The following is a 19,942-nucleotide window of genomic DNA, read 5'->3' on the forward strand; positions in this document are numbered from 1 at the left end:
ATGAAAAAAATAAACCAGACTTAGTGAGGGTGAAGGGACAGGTCAGGTTGTAAACTTCTTCTAGGACACAACCTCCCATGTAAGCTTGCCAAATAATTGATATCTATACTTGCCAGGTACACAGAATAACATTTGGAACCCAGAAATCTGAACCTGAAGACAAGAACCTGCTATAGATTATCCGGTCACCTTTACACTGCTTTCCCATCTACTCAGCCTTCCTGCCTTTAACCGAATGGAATTACTCTTCTCTCAGTATCCCTAACATTGCAGTGACTCTGTGGCTATTCAGTGTCTAATCAGAGAGATAGGAACTAGTATCTTGATCTTGTCCATTACTTACTCTATGACCTTGGTCAAGTCTTTGAGCTCTGAATCTACTCTTGCACAAGACAGGGATGGTGATAATACCTGCCAGGTAGTATTGACGGAAGGATTATGTAAATTTCCAGCCATGCAATGTGATAAGCATAGGTTCATTCAAGAAATTGTACTGAATATTAGTCCTTTTCCTAGCCATAAGGGTTCCATTATGTCTGAGAATTTTGAAAGTCTTTCTACATCTTAGGAAGAGTGTTTTGCAGCCTTTTTATTGGCTATCGATAGGTAGACTCTCCAGCAATAGCCTCTCATCTAATCTTTAGCATTTTATTAAGAACCATTCTATGAAGAATAGGCAGGCAGCCCATGTGTGCAGCGAAGAGATTAAATAGTTCATGTGTCTGTTGCCTAGAGCTTGTGTTTTATCTTTTCTGTCCCTGAAGCACATAGCAAAACACTGACTTACAGTTGAGAACTGTTTGCTATCTGCAGACAAAGCCTTTGAAAAGGAAGGCTTCCAATAATAGGAATGAAAGCCACGACCATTTGCAGAGCATTTTAACATTTGCAATGTACTTTCATATATCCTGAAAGAAGACTGGGACTCCTCCTTCTTACCCTTTTTATGCATAACAATGAAATTTGTCATTTACTTCAGAAAGTTTATATAAATGTCTTTCATCCTTGTAATAACAATTGAAATATGTTTATACGTAGTTTGTTTATCAAATAGCTGAACACACACAGAAATTAGGTGACTTGAGTGAAGTCAACCAGTAAAGCAGTAGTGGAACCAAGACACAAACTTTAGTTTGATCTCAATGTCAATCAAGTTTTTATATCAGTAATTGGTACTTTGTCTTCTCAAAGATTAATTAAATTCCATGATCATATCCTGTTCAGTGGACATGAACTCTGGAGCCAAAATTCCTAAGTTCAAAATCTTCTTCTAACACAACCTTTTCTCTGTAAAGTTTAGTTTCTTCATCTTTAAATTGGGATAATATTATCTACCCAGAAACTTTCCTGTGATATTTAATAGAAGAATATATGTAAAGGGCTTAGAAATAATGAATGTCTTATCTATCATCAGAGCTTAATTAGTCTTAGCAACTGGCAATAGCATTGTTTCCATATGCCAAGAACTGCAAGAAATAGACATAAAAAAAATTGTGTAAGACAGGTTCTCTTGGATCGAGGAAAATATATTTTCCAAATGAGCCCTCCAAAAATTAATCTTCAACACAGGTATAGAGTTTCTTTAAATCTTTCCCTAGAAGCTTTCCTCACAGTGACGGTGTACACCAAGTTTTGAGAGGGCTGGGATGTAATGCAGAGTAGTTTTTCCTGTTACTTGCACAGAGACAACTCAGTAAGTGACTGCATTGCTCATACATTTTATCATGTTCATCTTCTGTTTTGGACCATGGGCTCCTTAGGGCAGGAAGAAGCTTTCATCGAACTCTGGGGTCAGGTTCTAAAGTCTGAAGATGAGCCAGAAAACCAAAACTGCAGTTACCCTACCACTGCTTATAAAAATGCTACATAGGAGTCTAGCACATTCCCTCTGAATAAATCTTAGGAGTTTTCCTCTAAGGTTGTAGCATATCACTAATCTTCATTTGCACACCAACTGAAGTAGTGGCCTAATATTCTAAGACACTTCATTTAAAAAAAAAACACTTAAAATCAAAATCAATTGTTTTCAGCAAAGTATGTACACACAAAATCTAAAGTCTAACACAAACAGCCACAAAAGCCAACAGCAAAGTCAATACCAAGACCATTGATACACATCCAATACGTTTGTAGAGTAAAGTATTACTAGAAGCCAATCCCAGTGGCATTTATTGTGTACAGGCTATGTTAAGATACAAAGATATATCATCCACAGCCTCTCCCCAGGGATGCCCATGGCCTTGTGAATGAGCTAGTCAATTAGACATATACATGCTAGCATACTACAAGAACAGTGATAGAAGTATGCACTGGATAACAGTGAGGGATATGGTCAGAAAAGGCTTATAAAGTATATGTTGCATAAACAGAGAAATTAATTTTCATGAAAAGCTGAGACCACCAAGGACAAGGACACACCTTTTCTGAATAGGAAGAGATTTAAGGAAGAAAAATGATATATTCCATAGTACAGTTGTTCAGTTGTGGTTAGACTATAGGTAACAGAGGAGTCTGGCAAGAGATAATTACTATGCAAAAATTAAAGCTATGTCACGTAAGCAGTGAGTTATCTGTAAAGAGTGAAAGAAGTTAAGTTTCCTCATGCTATAAGCAAATTTGTACATTCACAAATATGTTGACTTGTGTGGACAGAAATACAGGTGGGAGGGATACTACTAATCATAGTATATTAGACAGCTTTCTACATCTATTTCAAACAGCTGAAGTAGTCAACTCATAAAGAGGAAAGTATATTTTGGCTTATAGCTTTAGAGGTATCAGTCCAGCATTCATTGTTCCCTTGATCTGGGTGGTAAGGCAACAGGTCGTGGGGGAAGTGTGTGATAGAGCAAAGTCACTCACCTCATTGATGGGAAGCAAAAGAGAAACAGAAAGAGACCTGAGTCTTACAGTACCCTTCAAGCACGCAGCCCCAGGGACCTAAAGACATCAGATTATTCCCTACCACCACCACCACCCAAAACCAAGCTGGCACCAAGTCTTTAAGACGTAGGCCTTTGGGGAACACTTAAGATCCAAAGCATAGCAGCCTATGGTCTGGCCTGTGCTATCCAACATGGCAGTCACTAGCCTCATGTGCTATTTAAACTTAAGTCACCTAAAGATCAAAGAAATTAAAAGTGTATACCTCCATTGCACTAGGCACATATCAAGGGTTCCATAGCCACATGTTCATTATCGCAGAAAGAGCTGGAGAACACTAGCCATACAGCTATCTAAATGATTCCAAAATATTGTAGTATCACCTAAGGGAATGGGGATTACCATTAATTAGGGTCCATGGGTCAAGCAAGTAGAATTTCTAGGCAGTAGGTGTTTGAGGAGCCATTTAGTGCTGGTAGAGAGTTGTGTCACTGCACGTAAGGTGAATTTGTATCTCACACAAGGAACCTGCATGTTGACTTCTATTTATCTCATGAGTATAAAAGGGCTGGCACTAGAAAATTATAAAAATAGTATTATTTTTAAAATATATTCTCTATAGTATGATCTACATTTGACACTTCCCAAGAGCAGTGTTGCCAGGAGGATGTGCAATATAAACATGAGAGCCATTGGTGAGCTACAGTAATGACACCCCCCTGCACAGAACCAAACTGTGAAACAGTTCAGCTCGAGCTCCTACATCTCCTTTAGCTGGGCCACGTCCAACCACATGCCACCCTCCCGATAAATTATGTATAATAGCTCATGCACAATCAGAATGGCTTTGCCAGGGCCATCTGAAAATGATTTGTTTTCAAGAAAATGCTTAACTGGGCTTTAGTGAGTTCACTGAAGTGTGAGTGAAGGGAGCAATCAGGCCTTCTGGTGTAGAAATAAAAACTTCACATGAGAGGACGTGAAATAGAGCTGATATCACTTCAATGGGGAGTCACAGGGGTCATGGTGAAAATGCTCAGATGGGGTTAAATACCCTAAAACCGGGTGGGAGCTTTGTCCCTTGACTCTCTTGCCTCTGTAAAGGTTTCCTAACTCTCTCTACAACCAGAGCTTCCCCACTTGTGGAGAAAGGCAGACTGGAACATCCCCCAGTGATTCATTAAATTACCTTTGGGCAAATGTTGTCTTTCTTTAACTTCGATTCCTCTATGTAATGTAAGTTTATTTGTTGGACATTTTCTTGGGTAGAGGAAAAGGATTCATTATAAATCAAGTTTTTCACTTCTCTCTACACAGTGCTTACAGATTGGGGGAAATAGCTACTTAAAAGTTGACAGTGCAGCCTAAAGTGTCCTCAGTTAGGCCATCACACATTAACCCAGGATTTTCTGACTCAGTACTGCGGACTGGAGTCACTGTTGACATGTGAATTGCAGAGTGTTTAAAACCTTTCTGATCACTGATCACTACATGCCTTCCTGCCCTGCCCCCATTGTCACAAACAAAATACGCAATGTCAGATTTCCCTCGCAGGGCAAAAGTGCACCAGTTGGGAGTCACTGCTCCGGTCTAAGATTAACATTATTATTACCATCCTGCCATCAGGAAGATGAGGAGATCGGAAAATTTATATGTAGTATAAATACAAAGTGTAAATATAGGAAACAAAATACATACCTTTATCTACTTTAATTATAAGGTGCTATACTTACTGGGAGTTATTTTTCATTCTACAATTTTGATTAGGACTATTGCCTTTTTTCTTTAAAAAAAAATTAAGAATTAGGCAGGAAAGTCTATACAACCAAATCAAGACACTTATGTGAAACCTCATGGCCAGAGAGAAGCCTGATCCTCTGAGTTTCTCCCCAGGGCTAAGAATAGAAAATGGTGACAGTGCACCTTGATCTGGTGATAAGTGGACCGCCATCTGTCTGTACCTTGCCCTTACTCCTCGATACATGCCGTATTCTTATGAATAGATTTGATACTTCCCACCATCACTAGTTTCTCTGGGACCCCATGTTCAATTTCTCCACATTTAACAGGAAGGGAATCGGCTGAAAGGACATGCAAATTTTATTCTGGAGGCAAAATGCCTAGAATCTATTTCCAGATCTTGTATTAAGCAACTGTGTGGCGTTGGCCAAGTCATTTTCCCATGTGATCAGTTTTAGGCAGGATGATTTTGGTTTTAAGTGTCAAAAACTAACTCGAGCAGGTTGAAATTTTTAAAAGAGGGTCAGATGGAGAATAACAAATTTGCACATTGATGAGTTCAGGAGCAGGGATGCATCAGGCCTATGTTGTCAGGAACACTTGTCCTGGAATCTCAAATCTCTGCTCTCTTCCTTGATGACTCCATGTTCAGGTGAGCTGTTCCCTTGACTCACAAGATAGCTACATTCATTCCATCCCAAGTGCCCCCAAGTAATGCCCTGTGGAAAAGCATGGCAGTTTTTCTACCTCTGGCACAACCATGCATCCATACCTGGTACTCGTGCAGAAGCAAAAGACATTCACGTTTTATTGGCTCCTTCTAGGATCCTTGTAACTACCATGCAAAACACACAGAGCTCCCTGAGCTTTCTGTGTGTTACCACTAATCTTTACAACAACATGAAGTAGACATTACTGTTATTGGAGAGGCAAACAAAGTTGCCCAAACTCATTAGTAAGAGTGTAAGAGACAATACTCAGTACCTCCCCGGCTCCAAAGCCTTGGCCTTTCCATTCCTCCCTTGGGCCTTGGAGAACAAATAAAGTTGGATGGACTGAGAACTTGGAAATAGATTACAGAGAACAAAGATGGAAATGAGGCCAGTATGAAGACAGAAACAAATGTCTGCAAAAGAGCAGGAGGTGATGACATCCACTCGAGCCTGAAATTTCAGTTGGGAAAGAATAGAAAATGAGAATAGATTAGGTTGCTCTGCCAAAACCACCTAGTAAATGAACTTGAATGTAACATGACTCTAGGTTTAGAAATAGCCCATTGTAGTTTGTGGCAGTATACAAGCCTGACTTAATATCTTGATTCTGACCCTTGGGTGTGTTATTAATACTCCTGAGTCTCTGCACTTGGCCCACATCTGAGAGTGCTGGGTTAATTGTGGAAGGGGTATACGTTATATAACTGAACCTGGTGTTCAATAAATAAAATAGACTGAACAGATGTGCTGTGACTTTATGTACCTTCCCAGCGGTGATGAACATGGTCAGCAAGATGCAAGAGAATTCAGTTAAGGTTTTTTGAAGAGGACCTTGTGTCCTCTGCAGTGATGGCTATGTGCCAGCCTCTGCACAGTTTTGAAACCTGTCCTACTAGAATGGAGAATTTTCTGTCACATCGCTCTCTGCAGGTTCCAAGTGCAGAGCTTGAGAAAAATTGAAAGATATGATGCACTTTCCTAAAGAATATTTTAATGGCAAGGAGAAAACGTATTATTTTAAAAGAAAAAAGGACGATACAAATAAAAATCATTGAAGTTATTTCTATTTATGTAAAAACAATGTCAATATTTCTCTTTTTAACTTTATTCAAAAATAGAGGTTTTATGAGCCTCAAACATTTGAGGGAAAAGAAGATAGCATAACCAAGCATCTAAATTAATGGCAGGAATTGGGAAGTATCCCTGTCAATTTTATTTAAAGCCTCTAGCCCACTGTTTTGCCTAGGTTAGCAAGGTCCTTTCATAGTACAGCACTTTAACAGAAAAGCTGTATTTTTATTAAGTCCTTAAACTTATGATGCCACAGAAGATTTTCCAGTTGTTGACTTAAGAATGTCTTTCTTCCCTTACGAATCATTTATTCGGTGTAAGCGGCCACTGTGTCTATTTCCAGGAGGAGACTTCTTTCTGCCTGTGGTTGATTACTTCCTCGGGGATCAGCTCCATGCATCCCAAAAGAGGGCCAATAAGTTTGCCATTCACATCCTGTTCCCTTTTTAGCAATCACTGTTGTCTTACATGGGAAATAATGAAATGAATCATTTAAGGCATGGGCTTTTCAGACAGATGCTATAGGTTCAAACCACAGCCTTGCTGCCTACTAACAGGTCAGCGTGTCCAAAATATGGAAGAAATTAGTACATACTTGGCTTGTAAAAGATACTGTGAACATTAAAAAAGAAAACTACATGTGAAATATTACTTCACTTTTTAAGACAAAGCAAGATCACATACTGCATCTGTGGTAATGAGATCCTTGAACTTACGTTCCGGATGCTGTTACTCTGATATTGTTTGGTTTTATTATCTCCTCAGCCGTCTCTGTGTTCCACCAGTGTCCTGACAGCCAATCACTATGTCAATGAATTATGTGTTGTCTACACAGAGCATTTTAGTATCTGCTGGCTGTTAATCTGTTGAATGAAAAAGCACCAGTTGTTTTAAGTGAATTTTGGGGTTGATCTGCCACGTGCCTTCGATCATAAATTAGTGAATATGTTTAAAATGATTGGGCAAAGCAGCCATTTCTACATTAGCATTTACTGTTGTGGTGGTGGAGAGACCATAGCCCTTGGATGAAGTTGAATGAAGTCTGGATCCAAATCAAACACTGAGCAAAATGGGGCTATTGGGGAGATAGTGGGAGACAGGGCACTAGTGCCTCAATCACAGAGGTGTGTGAGGAGATTCTCAGGAGTAACTGACTGGAGGAAGAGTGAGACAGGGAGCATGAATGGCAAATTAGCAGTGTGGCCCTGCTAGCTGTCCCCACCCTGTGTGTATGGGTTTTCTGTTTGATGGTGTTGGTGTTTCCCCTTGGATCCAGGAAATCCACAGAATCCTTTCCAATGCTTCACACAGTGGCCACTCCCAGTCTATCAGAGTTAGCATGTGACTGCTTTGTCTGCCATGGGTCCTAGGAGTCAGATTTTTTTTTCTTTTTTCCAGTACTGGAGATTGAATTCAAAACTCTTATACTGAGCCACATTCCCAGCTCCTTTTTACTTTTACTATGAGACAGGATTTCACTAAATCACTACATTTCCTGGGCTGACCTCAAAGGTGTGATCCTCCTACTTCAGCCTCTTAGAGTACTAGGACTATAGGCATGTGTCACTATGTCCTGTTGGTACTTCTTTTTTTTTTTTTTTTAATACTGGAAGATCACACCCAGAAGTACACTCTTATTAACATAAACCCTCAGCCCTTTGTAACTTTTTTTCTTCTGAGACAGATCTCATTATGTAGTGCAAGCTGGCCTTGAACTAGCTCGTGCAGCCCGGGCTGGCCTTAAACTCATGATGATCCTCCTGCTTCAGCCTCCTGAATACTGGGATTACAGGTGTGCGCCACCATGCCCAGCAGCCTTTTGTGACTCTTGTACGTTAGACAGGGTCTCAGGCTAAGTTCTCTGGGCAGGACTGGAGCTTCCAATCAATCCTTCTACCTCTGCCTAGGTACTAGGATTACAGGTGTGCACCATCACCATAACACAGAAGAATTTATAAGAGTTAAATTTACCATATTATATATTCATTTGGAAACAAATGAATTAGCAAAACTTGAAGAAGTGAAATTCCCATGTTTAAAGTCACACATAAGCCATCACACAGGTAACTAGTGAGATTTTGATCTCATGGGAATCTAATAAAACATACATACAACATTCAGAACCATATGACTTTAGTAAATGACATATTGCTGTCTTTTTATATTTTCTTTTGCTTTTTAACAGCTCAATTCAACCTAGTTTTCTGTATATTTGCTGGTGATTCTACCCAAATTCAATGGAACTTCCAAAGTGCTTTGAGGATCAGGAGGTCCAGTAGTACATAAAGTGGGAAATAGCTTGGTTCATATTACCTGGGTACCTGCCCATCCCACACCAAGTATTTCTGTAAGAAAGCATGGTCCTTAAACTGAGCCCGTTTAAATTCCAGATTTCTGCCCTGTACTTTGGAACCTGTTTGTGTCTACACAGATGGTCTCTGTCAGTTGGAATAGTCATGGGGGAAAATACAGCATAAGTGAACAAAATTAGCCAATGACACAGCAAATAGAGTATAGCATACCTTGTGACTGGGGGCAGATCTAGGGACTGAGAAATTTCCCAAGTGATGGTAACTACCAGAAAGCAAAATTGAAGGAGCCACCACCAAGACACAGAATGACAGGGGACAGAGACTAGCAGGAACCAGACAATCCTATGACGTGCCGTCTCCATACATGGAAGAACCTTAGAGCTTTCATCGTGTTATGACTGCTCTTCTATCATCTGCATTTGTATAAATTAAAAAGCGCTTCTGTCTGTACTATACGAAATGAATTCATGCCGAACAAAATTTCAAAAAGTTCATGTAAAGAATGATTTCACAGCAACTATTGTATCAGGCTCCTGGAAAATTACACTTGAACTTCAGTTCCACCTCAGTCACTCAAAGGAATTTAAAACTTGGCTTCCAGCCATCCTTGATCTTCAACATGCAGCTTCAGAGATGCCCGGAGAGTACAGACTTTAAAGCCTACTGATCGTGACTTAAAATCCGTGCCTCCCAGAGCCTCGCTGCTAAGTGGATGTCAACACTGACTACCCAGGCCTTGGTCAGGACCACTCTGCCTTCAGGAGGCTCCAAGAGGGGGTACAGAACCCCTTTGAACTTCATGACAAAATTATGAGGAGAACTCTAACTGTATCAGATGATGGCTGCTAGCCAATGGTTAGTCAAAGAAATGTTTCCACCTTGAGATCTGAAGGATGCTTTGGAATTGGAAACCTAGAATCATACTTTCCCTAAATCTTTCTCCTTTATGTAACTTTTTCTTTCTGTTTTCCATTTTTCTTTCTTTCTTTCTTTTTGTTGTTGTTACCATGCTACTTGAATAAATATGATTCCTGGCCTTTGGTGCTTATTTAGCTGTCAGATTTGATCTGTTTACATCTCAGTTTGCTCATCTATGAAACAGGAAAATGTTTGCATTTCATTTTCTAGGAATATATAATAATTGCGACTTCATACAATTGCTTTCGGCAGTAAGTGAAATGATACATGTGAGAAAAGTAGCAGTGAGTGGCACATAGTTATTGTGCAATAAACACATTAGCTATTAAAATACAAATAATGCTAGCTATAATTATTAGGAGATCTGGGGGAGAAGGTATTGACTGAACATTAGCACGGGTTCCGATGGAAGGAAGTGCAGCGTGTTCTGTCTCCTTTTGCCAGAGCACCTGCTAAGAATGTCTTATGCCTTAGTATTGCTCCAAAACAACTATGAATGAATTGCATTCTTCAAATTAAATTCCATTTGCGCATTGATCTATTTCAGGGATGATTCCTTTCCATTCCACTGCGGTTGTGTTACTGAGCAGGAGACCTTATACTTCAAGGGACTTTTATCTATTATCTCTGCCATTCCTATCCTGAAAAGGGGGAACAGGCTAGATATTTGACAGTTCTGTTTTACTGTTTGCTCTGTTTTCTCTGCCTAAAAAACACTTTCTTCTTTAGATTTTCTCAGGAATTACATTTTCCAAGAATCTTTGAGCTTCTACTGACAAGCTGGACCATGTGTCCTTCTCTGTCCCCACAACACTACCCCATTACGTGACAGCATCCTGTGCTGTCCCATGTAGTACCAGACTGACATACCTGTCTCTCTCCTGCTGACTAGAGCTGTGTAAGGGCAAGGATGCTCAATCTGATTTTCCAATCCTCAGCATCTAATAAAGTACACACATGTTTTATTGAAATCATTCATCTAGGGCATTTTTTCAGCTTTTATGTTTTATTTTTATTAGCACATGTTTGCAGTACATAAGGATTACATTTCTCATTGGGAGAGTTTAATGGGCTGAATAATAAGTTAAGATATATAACCATAAAAGCAACAACAAATATTTGGCACCTACTTGAGTGTCTGAAAATCTTTCCACATATGTAGTCCCTTTAAAAGCAGGAAAGCACCTTTCTTCAAGCTCAGGGACTTCTCTTCTGAGTGTAACTGCTAACCTGATTTCTCAAGTTTTCTTTCCCAAGGTCCTGCACTTCTCTCCACACCCCTGGTTCCAGGGCATATCCCATGGACTCTACTCTTCGCTCATTTTCCTGAGCTTCCAAAATGAACAAACCAGCAGGCAATAAGCAACTGCAGACCCCAAGATGTAGGGTGAAGGAGGTGAAAGTGTGCATGCTGATTATCCTCACTCAGAAATTGGATTGCCAGGAGCTTCCTACCACATGAAAAAGAAGTTGTGTCAGGATTTCGTGTGGGAGCAAAACTTCTCAACCCAAGAGCACCTCTGAGCCACTGCTTGCTTTATGCCAGACTATCTGCTTCTCTTGCTGACATTGTGTGGCTGGGCTTCTTTTCATGGGATTTCTCCCAAGTGTCCATAAAATATGTGATGCAGACTCTGGGAGATGCTGGCCATCTCTTCGGCATGCAGATATGTCACCTTTGCAGCTATGTCCCACTTCTACCCTAAACTAACGGAGTTGGCTTTAGTTTATTCTCTTATCTGTTCATACAAATGGACCATTCTTTAGGAAGAAGAAGCAGATGCTGTTCTTTAGAAAGACATTGGAGACGCAGGACTGAATAACACAGACAGTAAGAGCAATGAGAAAATTTAAGCAGAACAGTAGGCTCGAGCAGGTAGCAAGCAACTTTCACATAAAGCAAATGTGGAAAGCTTGAAGAGAATAATAAAACTTGTGACTCCTGGCTAGACAGTAAGGAAAGGAGAAAATGTTCTACACAGATGGAATAAGAAGTGAAAAATTCTGAAGGTCAAATGACTTGATTTAAAAAAAAAAACAAGTAAAGATGGTCCCACTGGCTAGAAAACAAAAGGCCAAGAGTCAAATGGAAAGAGTCATTATTAGAGATGGAAAGGAAGTAGCGATGGACTTGAGCAGGAAAGACACGAGGTCATCATCAGGAGCTTCGATGGGTTTGTGCTTGCAGTGGGACGCCAATGCAAGGTGCCAAGAATGCTAATCACTTGATTTCTCTGTGTATAGTATCAATCTGACCACTAAAGAGAAAGAACGTGGACAATGAAGAAGCAATGAACAACATAACCAGAGTGGAAGGAGGGAGATCAGCAAGGAGATCTATCAAGGAGAATTTAGATTAAGATTGTAAAAGTGGAGATAGAAAGAGCTGGATTTTTCAGACTGACTTCATTTCAGCTATTATGTCCTTCTCTAAAATACACAACTCAGCTGTCTAGAGCGGTGGTGGTGACCTGTGGCATGCATACTGCAGTGGGCAGACAGAGCCCTTTCTGTCAGCGTGCTAGCCAAGTCGCTCCAGCAGCTGAGCATCAGATAACAGTTCTGTGTAAACTAAAACCTCACATTTAGGTTTAAGTACCATGTTGGCACTTTGCGATAAATAAGTGGGTTTTGCATTACATTGGGCACTGGGTCTCTAAAAGGTTCATAATCATTGGCCTAGAGTATGAGTCGGGACTGTTGGAGACACATCAGACTACTATTCAAACGTGCACACACACACATGCATTGGCGCATTTCATTATATTTTACTTTTTACTATTTGTATTGTGAGTGAATTTCAATGTGACTTTCTTGGGATGCTCTCATGACACTCATTGCTGACCTTTGACCCCTCTGTCCTCTTTCCCAGGTCGTCCCATTCCACCTACATCCTCGTCTAGCCTTCTCCCATCTGCTCAGCTGCCTAGCTCCCATAATCCTCCACCAGTTAGCTGCCAGATGCCATTGCTAGACAGCAACACCTCCCATCAAATCATGGACACCAACCCTGATGAGGAATTCTCCCCCAATTCATACCTGCTCAGAGCATGCTCAGGGCCCCAGCAAGCCTCCAGCAGTGGTAAGGAAATTCTGTGGTGTCTGAATGTGTGCTGTTTCGTGCGTCACAGTCTTGATTCTCCAGCAAAATGACAACTATGAAACAAGAGCCGGGGAGAAGATGATATGGGGAACACCAAAGTGGAATGCATTTGTCATTTTGCAATGTGGTGCTTCCAAGATACATTCATTGAAGGTTGCAGTAACCAAAGAGGTTTCATTTATTGTAACAGGCTTTGGGTCTCCTTCACGGGGAGGAATTTGCCCATGACTCCACATGAAAGTACACTAGTCTCCAAGGTGAAGTGTGGAGAGACACTGGAATACTGAATTTTGTATTGCTGTGATTCTGGTCATACCCAAGTGCCCCTGGATGCCCTCACACGCCCAATTTGTGTGTGTCTCGGATTTCTTGTTTTTGATAGTTGGTTTCTGACTTCTTCTTCTTTGCTTGTTTTAAATGATTTTGCGATTAAAATGTATTCCCTTGACATGAATACTGAATGTTCTGCCAAGTCTGAAGTGTTTAGGGTGTGACCTTTTGTATGACCCTCTGCTGGTGCCACTTCCCTTGAATTTAACAAGCTGATTGTTCAGTATTGTCGTAAATACTGTCTCCGCATCCATAGCTCTCATTTTGGTTTTCACATTCACAAGCAGCTGCATGGGACATGAGTTTTTGCCCACTTTTAAGAATATCGTGGCTTCGGTCTCAACTGCTAGTCTTTAAATCTAAAGGGGAATAGCCCTGCACCCAGAAATTGTTTTGATTTCTCCTGTTGGTTCCAGTGTTCACATGGTGTTTAGACATAGGAGTGGGCAATATCTGGGGATGGCCCACAAAGAGACATTGACAGAAGTTGATCACTCTTAACCCAAAGGTTTTGAAGTTGTCTTCTTGGTTAGACGGTCATACTGCTCACTAACGTATCCCATTAGAAGCAATATTATGGCATGCCAAGAATTTCCTCCATGAGATTGTGTTTTAACTCCACCCATGAATGTATGCCTCCACTGGCTTCAACCTCTCCAATTAGAAAAGGCCTCCTACGCACACTTAAGATGATTCATTCTGTAGATGAAATGATGGACTGCTACTTATGATGGTCCATGTCCTTCTTCAAAGCCAGGCCTGATATATTTAGTAAACTCATATTCTTTTTTTTAAAAAATTACCTAATCAAATCTCTCATCAAATGAGCAATCCATTGTTGATATTATGAAGGCCTTTAATCTACCATAAATCTTTATTAGAACTCATCAGAGCTTCTAGTTTGAGAGAAATGTGATTATGGCACTCTTAAAATGACATTACATCATTGGGGTGATTGGTTTATCATTTGGAGAAGAGACATCAATCATAACTAGCATAACCACACAGTAAATGAATTCAACCTTTCTACCGCGGAACAATGACACTGTAATTGCTCAAAATCAGGCTTAAAATGAAATCGGAAAATGCTCTTTCTTCAAATATGATGTTAACTTAATGGAATATATTATGAAAAATCATGTTTGAGGAAATTCTATATAATTAAAAATATGTGGAAATATATTCCCTTTTTTCTCTCGTTGGAACCTGATTTTGGCTACAGAGCTATTTTTTTTCTGCAGATTACGTTGCGTTTAATTGAACTATCCTCGCTTATGTTTTGCTGCTTTTTATCTCATAGTATGCAATCGCGATGAATATTGTATTATGAAGGACAAGAGGCTTTTGAAATGAGGTGCACCTGCTGATAGCTTTTTAGAAACAGACAATTATTAAGGAGAAAATGAGCTTTTAAAAACTACATCATTTTATGCATATAAGGATACCCAAGCAAAGATGATTTCCATAAGAGAGGTCAGTTCCTATCTCTCGGCCATCTAGAATGCTTTCTTAGTGATAACGCACCGCGTAATTTCTTTTCTTTTGGACAGTGTATCAAATTGTCAGTTGCTGATAGGGTATTTTGGTTGGCTTTATGCCTAATCAAGGCCTCATTTTGGTGGACACAACAGATCTGTGTGTTCAGTCAAATATCCATTTTTCATCACTTACACCAATTTGTTCAGCTCACTTAAGACAGATAGTTATTTGAGCTTCTGTAAAAAGAGAAAATATCACAAAAAGTGGGAGGGCCCATTTTCATCCCAAACAAGGACTTGTGTTGATATGATTTCTTCAACCAAGAGGTGAAGACCCAATTATGCAGTTCTATGTTTTCATCAGGTGCTTATCTGAGACTATGTAAAAGCTCTGGCCAACAGACAGTCATTCAAAATTCTTGACTCTGGTGTTGCTAAAGTGAGAGAAAATCGAGTTCAAGTAGCATGCGCTCACATCTGTGTGAGGATGTGTATGCGCATGCATCTTGTGGAATGAATTTGGGGTCCAGAGCAAATTGGGGTTTCTATCAAGATCTGAATGCAGTTGCCATGAATTTAAATTTGACATAAAGGATTGAAAATAGAGTTTGACACAGAAGATGCAGAGTGCAGAGCTGTGCCTGAGTGTTTTGAATTGAGTTTGATGAAATGGGCTGATTTTTTCAGGACTTGTCAAGGCACCAACAAAGCACCCGTGTTTTTGGGGTGTGTTTCATTTAGCTAGTTAATTGCATGGAATATTTTTAAATTGGTCTCTAGAAAATGACCTTGTGCTTTAAATATCACATAGCTGTTTAGTCTTTGTCATTTTTGTAGGTACAATAAAACACCTTACTTAGTCCACGCAAGGACAGTAAAAACTTACTTTCTTTGTCCTCTTGTTACTGTTTGACACTGTTTGAGACTTCCTTCATGTTTTTCCTGCTCAGTCACTTCCTATTTTAAAGAGAAAATTTAGGCTAAAACTATAGGAACTAAAATGTTTTTGCCCAACGTGAAAAGCTCCTCAAAGCAGCACCCTTATGGTTTGACTGCCCTTATATTCTGTAACTATAGTGCATTCTTCAACAGATGGTACTAAAACCTCACCACCTTTGCAGCCAAATTGCTCGGACTCTCAATCTATGCCAGTCAAGCAGATGCCCAGGTACAGCTAGTGAGATGCTCACCCAAGTGGTGTTTTCCTCCCCCTCAAGCGTTTGCTTCCAGATAGCCCTGCTCCAGCGAGTGGTTCAGCCTGTGTTCTCTGACCTCCTGCCTGAGCAGGATAGCTCTGAAGATGTTTCTTACATACAGCAGAATAATTTCAAATCCTATGAAATAAGTCATCTGGAAAAAAGTCCAGATCCCAGTGGCAGCCTAATGGGGTCCTACAGATGGAAGAATGACACTGACTTTGAAATCAGGATAGGGTTTGCACTTTCCTGTCTGTGAATAGGCACAAAACATATGGATAGCTATGCTGTAATCTGAAGGTATTGACCCAACCTGTCCCCCCATGGAAGGCTGAGCTTTAGCTTTTCATAATGTCTAAATAAAGGGGTGCGTAGCACATGTATCATCAAACTATATTAGAAATGTAAGCAGGATGCTTCTGTCACAATCTTTTCATAGTCCTCTGGGCCAAAGATGTCCTGGCCAAAGGTTCAATTTGCCCAATGGCTCGATTAATTCTAAATGAAAATAACACATCAAAATCAGCAACCTTCAGAGTGCCAAAGGTGATCCAATAATTCAATTCCATGCAGATCTTAATGATTATCTTATCTGGTATCACAAAGCAAAAGAATTTTATTCATTTCTTCTCTTGTATCTCCTTTACAATTTGTGGGCATTTATATAAATCCTTTTATACTCTGAAACTATAATTAAATGACTCAGGAAAAGTAAAGGGAAAATCTTTGGAGGGAAATGTATATTTGCTCATATGTAAATATTCTTACTTCATTCTTTAAGCTAGACAGAAAGCTTGATTCTAAGCTTCCGAGCAACCAAAGCAAAAAAGGGAAACAAAGAAAGAACAAAATGCATGGTACCCAAGAGATAAAATAAAAACTGACCATGTCAAGGAAATTCTGGAAATTGTCACAATGAGGCCAGAAAAAAAGTTCTCTTAAAGGAGATCATGTGTGAATTCCAGATGTGTGAATTCTCAGCAGCATCATATAATATCTATACTAATTTCCTCACAAAGTTCTTTGCAATTGCCTTATAAATAAGCCAGACAGCACTTCAGTTGAAAAAAAATTCTCACATGCTCAAAACTTACATATTCTAAGGGCAAAAATCAGACTTAATCCATAACATTAATTCTACCAAAGGATTATGTGAGTAGCGTGTCCTATAGGTAATAAACATTAAATGTCATTGTTCATACTAAATTTTTATGGGAATTAGCAGACTTTGAAGTTGTAGTCATTATCTAGAGCCTTAAAAGCAGATGATCTGCATTACAAATTTGTCTCAACAACCATGTAGAGATTAGAATTGATGTTCTTGCATGAAGGGAAAGGCACCTGTCTGGGACTGCTTCATATCTGTCCCCTCTGACCATCCAAGGAGCTGGATTTGCCATAGGGAAGAAAGCAGCCCACACAAAGAGATTTCTTAGGTTAATGAGACTTCCCACCCATGTGTATCTTCGGTAGGGAAAGAGTCATTTACTGTGTTATAAGTTGTCTTGCTCTCCTAAGCAGAGATGCCCTCTGTAATTTAAGATTTCCTGAAAAGCTTATAGCAGTTATTATGCATATTGGTGATTATGCCGCCTCCCTCCAGCCCTCTTCCCTGCCTGCTGAAAGTCTCTGTGTGCAGGAAGGTTGTTTAGTCATCTCTGCTCTTGTACTGTGATCCAGCTCCTTGCTTAACTCTTTGGATCTTTCTTTCTCCTCTTGGTCCCTGCATTCCTCTCTAGTATGGAGCCCCCCGGTGACAGGTGGACAGTAGATGCTCAATAAGCACTTTTAAAGGTTCATGAAGGCTTTTAATAGCCACCTCCTTTTTAGTAATTTTCTGCTTTCCCCAATATATTGGGGTTTTTTCCTTAACTTCTTTTTTTCTTTCCATGATGTACTATGAAGAAGTAAATTTGGAAATTCAGGGGAAGAGGATGGAGTAGATGTCCTAGCTGAGGGAAATGTACTTACTTTATAAGTTGAATATTGCCATTTATACCTATTTTAGATATTTAGCAGTTATTTTCTAAATGATAAAGATTGATACTTTGGGGAGGGGACATTAAGGAGGATTGATCCAGACCCTTGCAAAGAATTACACTATCAGTCCTTTTTAATTAATTAAATTTTTGGCACAGATTTTTACTATATTTGAGATTGCTTTTGCTACCCTTGCCCAGGCTAGCCTCAAATGTATGGTCCTCTTGTCTCAGCCTCCTGAGTAGGTTTTTATATATTTTACACAATTTTAGGACAAATTCATGGCCAATGCAGAGGACTGCCACAGAGAGGTCAAACAGCACCAAATTCTCGAAGCTGGAACTTACAGGATCTGTAACTCTCAGTTAAACTAAACATTACCAACTCTCAGTTAAATTAAATGTTTATCTCAAGTTGTAAGCATGGCTTATGTTGATATACAATAGACAATGAAAGTACTATATTAAAGACCATGAACAATAACTTTTTAAAGGTTAAGAGAAACTAAATACACATCACAAGACATCCTTCACCTCCACTTCTTGACAAGCATGCAAACCTCTAGATTCTTTTCCTATAGATTCTCTCGAGATGGGTCTTACCACTTAGAAAGTTTGGGAAGCATTCATGTAATGACCAATCTCCAAAGTAGAAGTTGGAGAACTTGAGTTTCTAAACTCTTTCCCTGATTCACAGGGTGAGTTTTGGCAAGACTTTAGGTTCTCCTGGGCTTCAGGTTTTCTACCTATCAAGGTCAGGCATTGACCTAAAAGACCTTGAAGTTTCCTTCTTGTTCTAGCATCTTGTGTTTGTGAGTTTCCTGCATCCAGGTAGACCACCCTACCATCTTGTAGATCACTGTCAAAACTGAGACCTTCTGAATCAGGCACAACAGATCTCCACAGTTCACCTGTAGATTCTGACAAGTGTTTTGGGGTCTGGTGACACTGGATTGGACATGTTGATAGCAACCTCATCAAAGAAAGAAAGTGTAGCTCATTCCTCATGAACCTGGGCTCCCAGAAACCAGTGTTTACCCCCTAAACAGGTCACCAAGCCTACAAGTCCAGAGTGAATATTCCTCAGGACACTCCAGACACTGCTAACTTGCCTAGCAGTGTAGCCAGTGCAGATCAGAACTTTTCATGTGTGCCTTCTTGCAATACACATGTGCACACACACATATGTACATTTGGTTTATAGGTCCAATAGTTTCCAACCCAGCTCAGGTTGGGAGCCCTGTGCTACACTGTGGTACAAATGAGCACACAGTCAAGATGGACAGGTAATTCCTCTGGAGATGCATAGCAAGAAACTGACAGACAGCACAGAACTGCTCCTCCTCAGCAAATAATCTTGCTATTGACAAAAATCCCAGGGTCGATAGGCATTGTGTACATTCTGCCTCGCCATCTCTGTCCCTGGCTGCCTGGTACATACAAAAAGATATTCTGAGCTAGCAGAGACTGAGAATTACATGTGACATCTTAACAGTTTCCTGCCCTAGGAATTTTTACCTGGAAATTCAACTTCCCCTAAATTTCCTTTAAAACCACATTTGATTCTAACTAGCTTTCTGAATAAGGTTCAAAATGCGTAAGGTTCAAGGGTACAATCCCTTGTTAGATATGTCTCACTTCTGTTAAATCACAGGATATGTTTGTTTTACCAGGGAGCACTTTCATTACACATGAAAGCTACTGTTCCAAGTAAAGCTCTTAGATTTAGCCCTAAAATAGTAATTAGGAATAATTATATTCTTAAAAGTCTGGAGTCTAAAACTGTACCCTACTTGAATTCAAACCACAGCTCTATGATTCTGAACACTATGATCTTGAACAACTTAATCTATGTCTCATATTTTTATCTGTAAAACAGTGGTAAAACATCTCTATTTTCTAAAGTTGTTATGAATATTTAATGACATTCTGATACATCTAAATAGCTCAAAATGAGGTTTAAACAATTGGAGCAAAGGTTAGTTTGATATTATTTTTTAATGATTTTAAATGTTTTCATAATTTTGTAACATTTTTTGTTTGTCACATAATAATTATTTTTATATTTAGGAAATATATCAAATAATTCACCTCATGCATGCAATATATAATGATGCTTTTTAATTTAACACTTTTCAATTGTGGTAAAATATACCTAACATGAAATTTACCATTTTTCCCCCATTTTCAAGCATACAATTCCATGGAATGAAGTATGT

The 19,942-nt window shown here is 39.5% G+C and overlaps 1 protein-coding gene across 13 annotated transcripts in view; it reads left to right on the forward strand.

Annotated features, from left to right (window-relative positions):
* Tenm2 (teneurin transmembrane protein 2) overlaps positions 1–19,942 on the forward strand; it is a 1,173,780-nt gene that overhangs the window by 816,323 nt on the left and 337,515 nt on the right. For 12 of the 13 annotated variants that reach the window (XM_063230744.1, XM_063230743.1, XM_063230746.1 and 9 more), the window contains one exon: positions 12,510–12,719. The exons of the other annotated variant lie outside the window; for it this stretch is intronic. In XM_063230744.1, coding sequence (XP_063086814.1) covers positions 12,510–12,719 — 210 coding nt within the window. The remainder of the gene's footprint in view (positions 1–12,509; positions 12,720–19,942) is intronic. 13 annotated transcript variants of the gene reach the window in all.

The sequence above is a fragment of the Cavia porcellus genome, unplaced genomic scaffold (genome assembly GCF_034190915.1).
Source record: "Cavia porcellus strain 051 isolate PalLab524CR breed Dunkin Hartley unplaced genomic scaffold, mCavPor4.1 scaffold_19, whole genome shotgun sequence".
In the NCBI taxonomy this organism is placed as follows: Eukaryota; Metazoa; Chordata; class Mammalia; order Rodentia; family Caviidae; genus Cavia; species Cavia porcellus.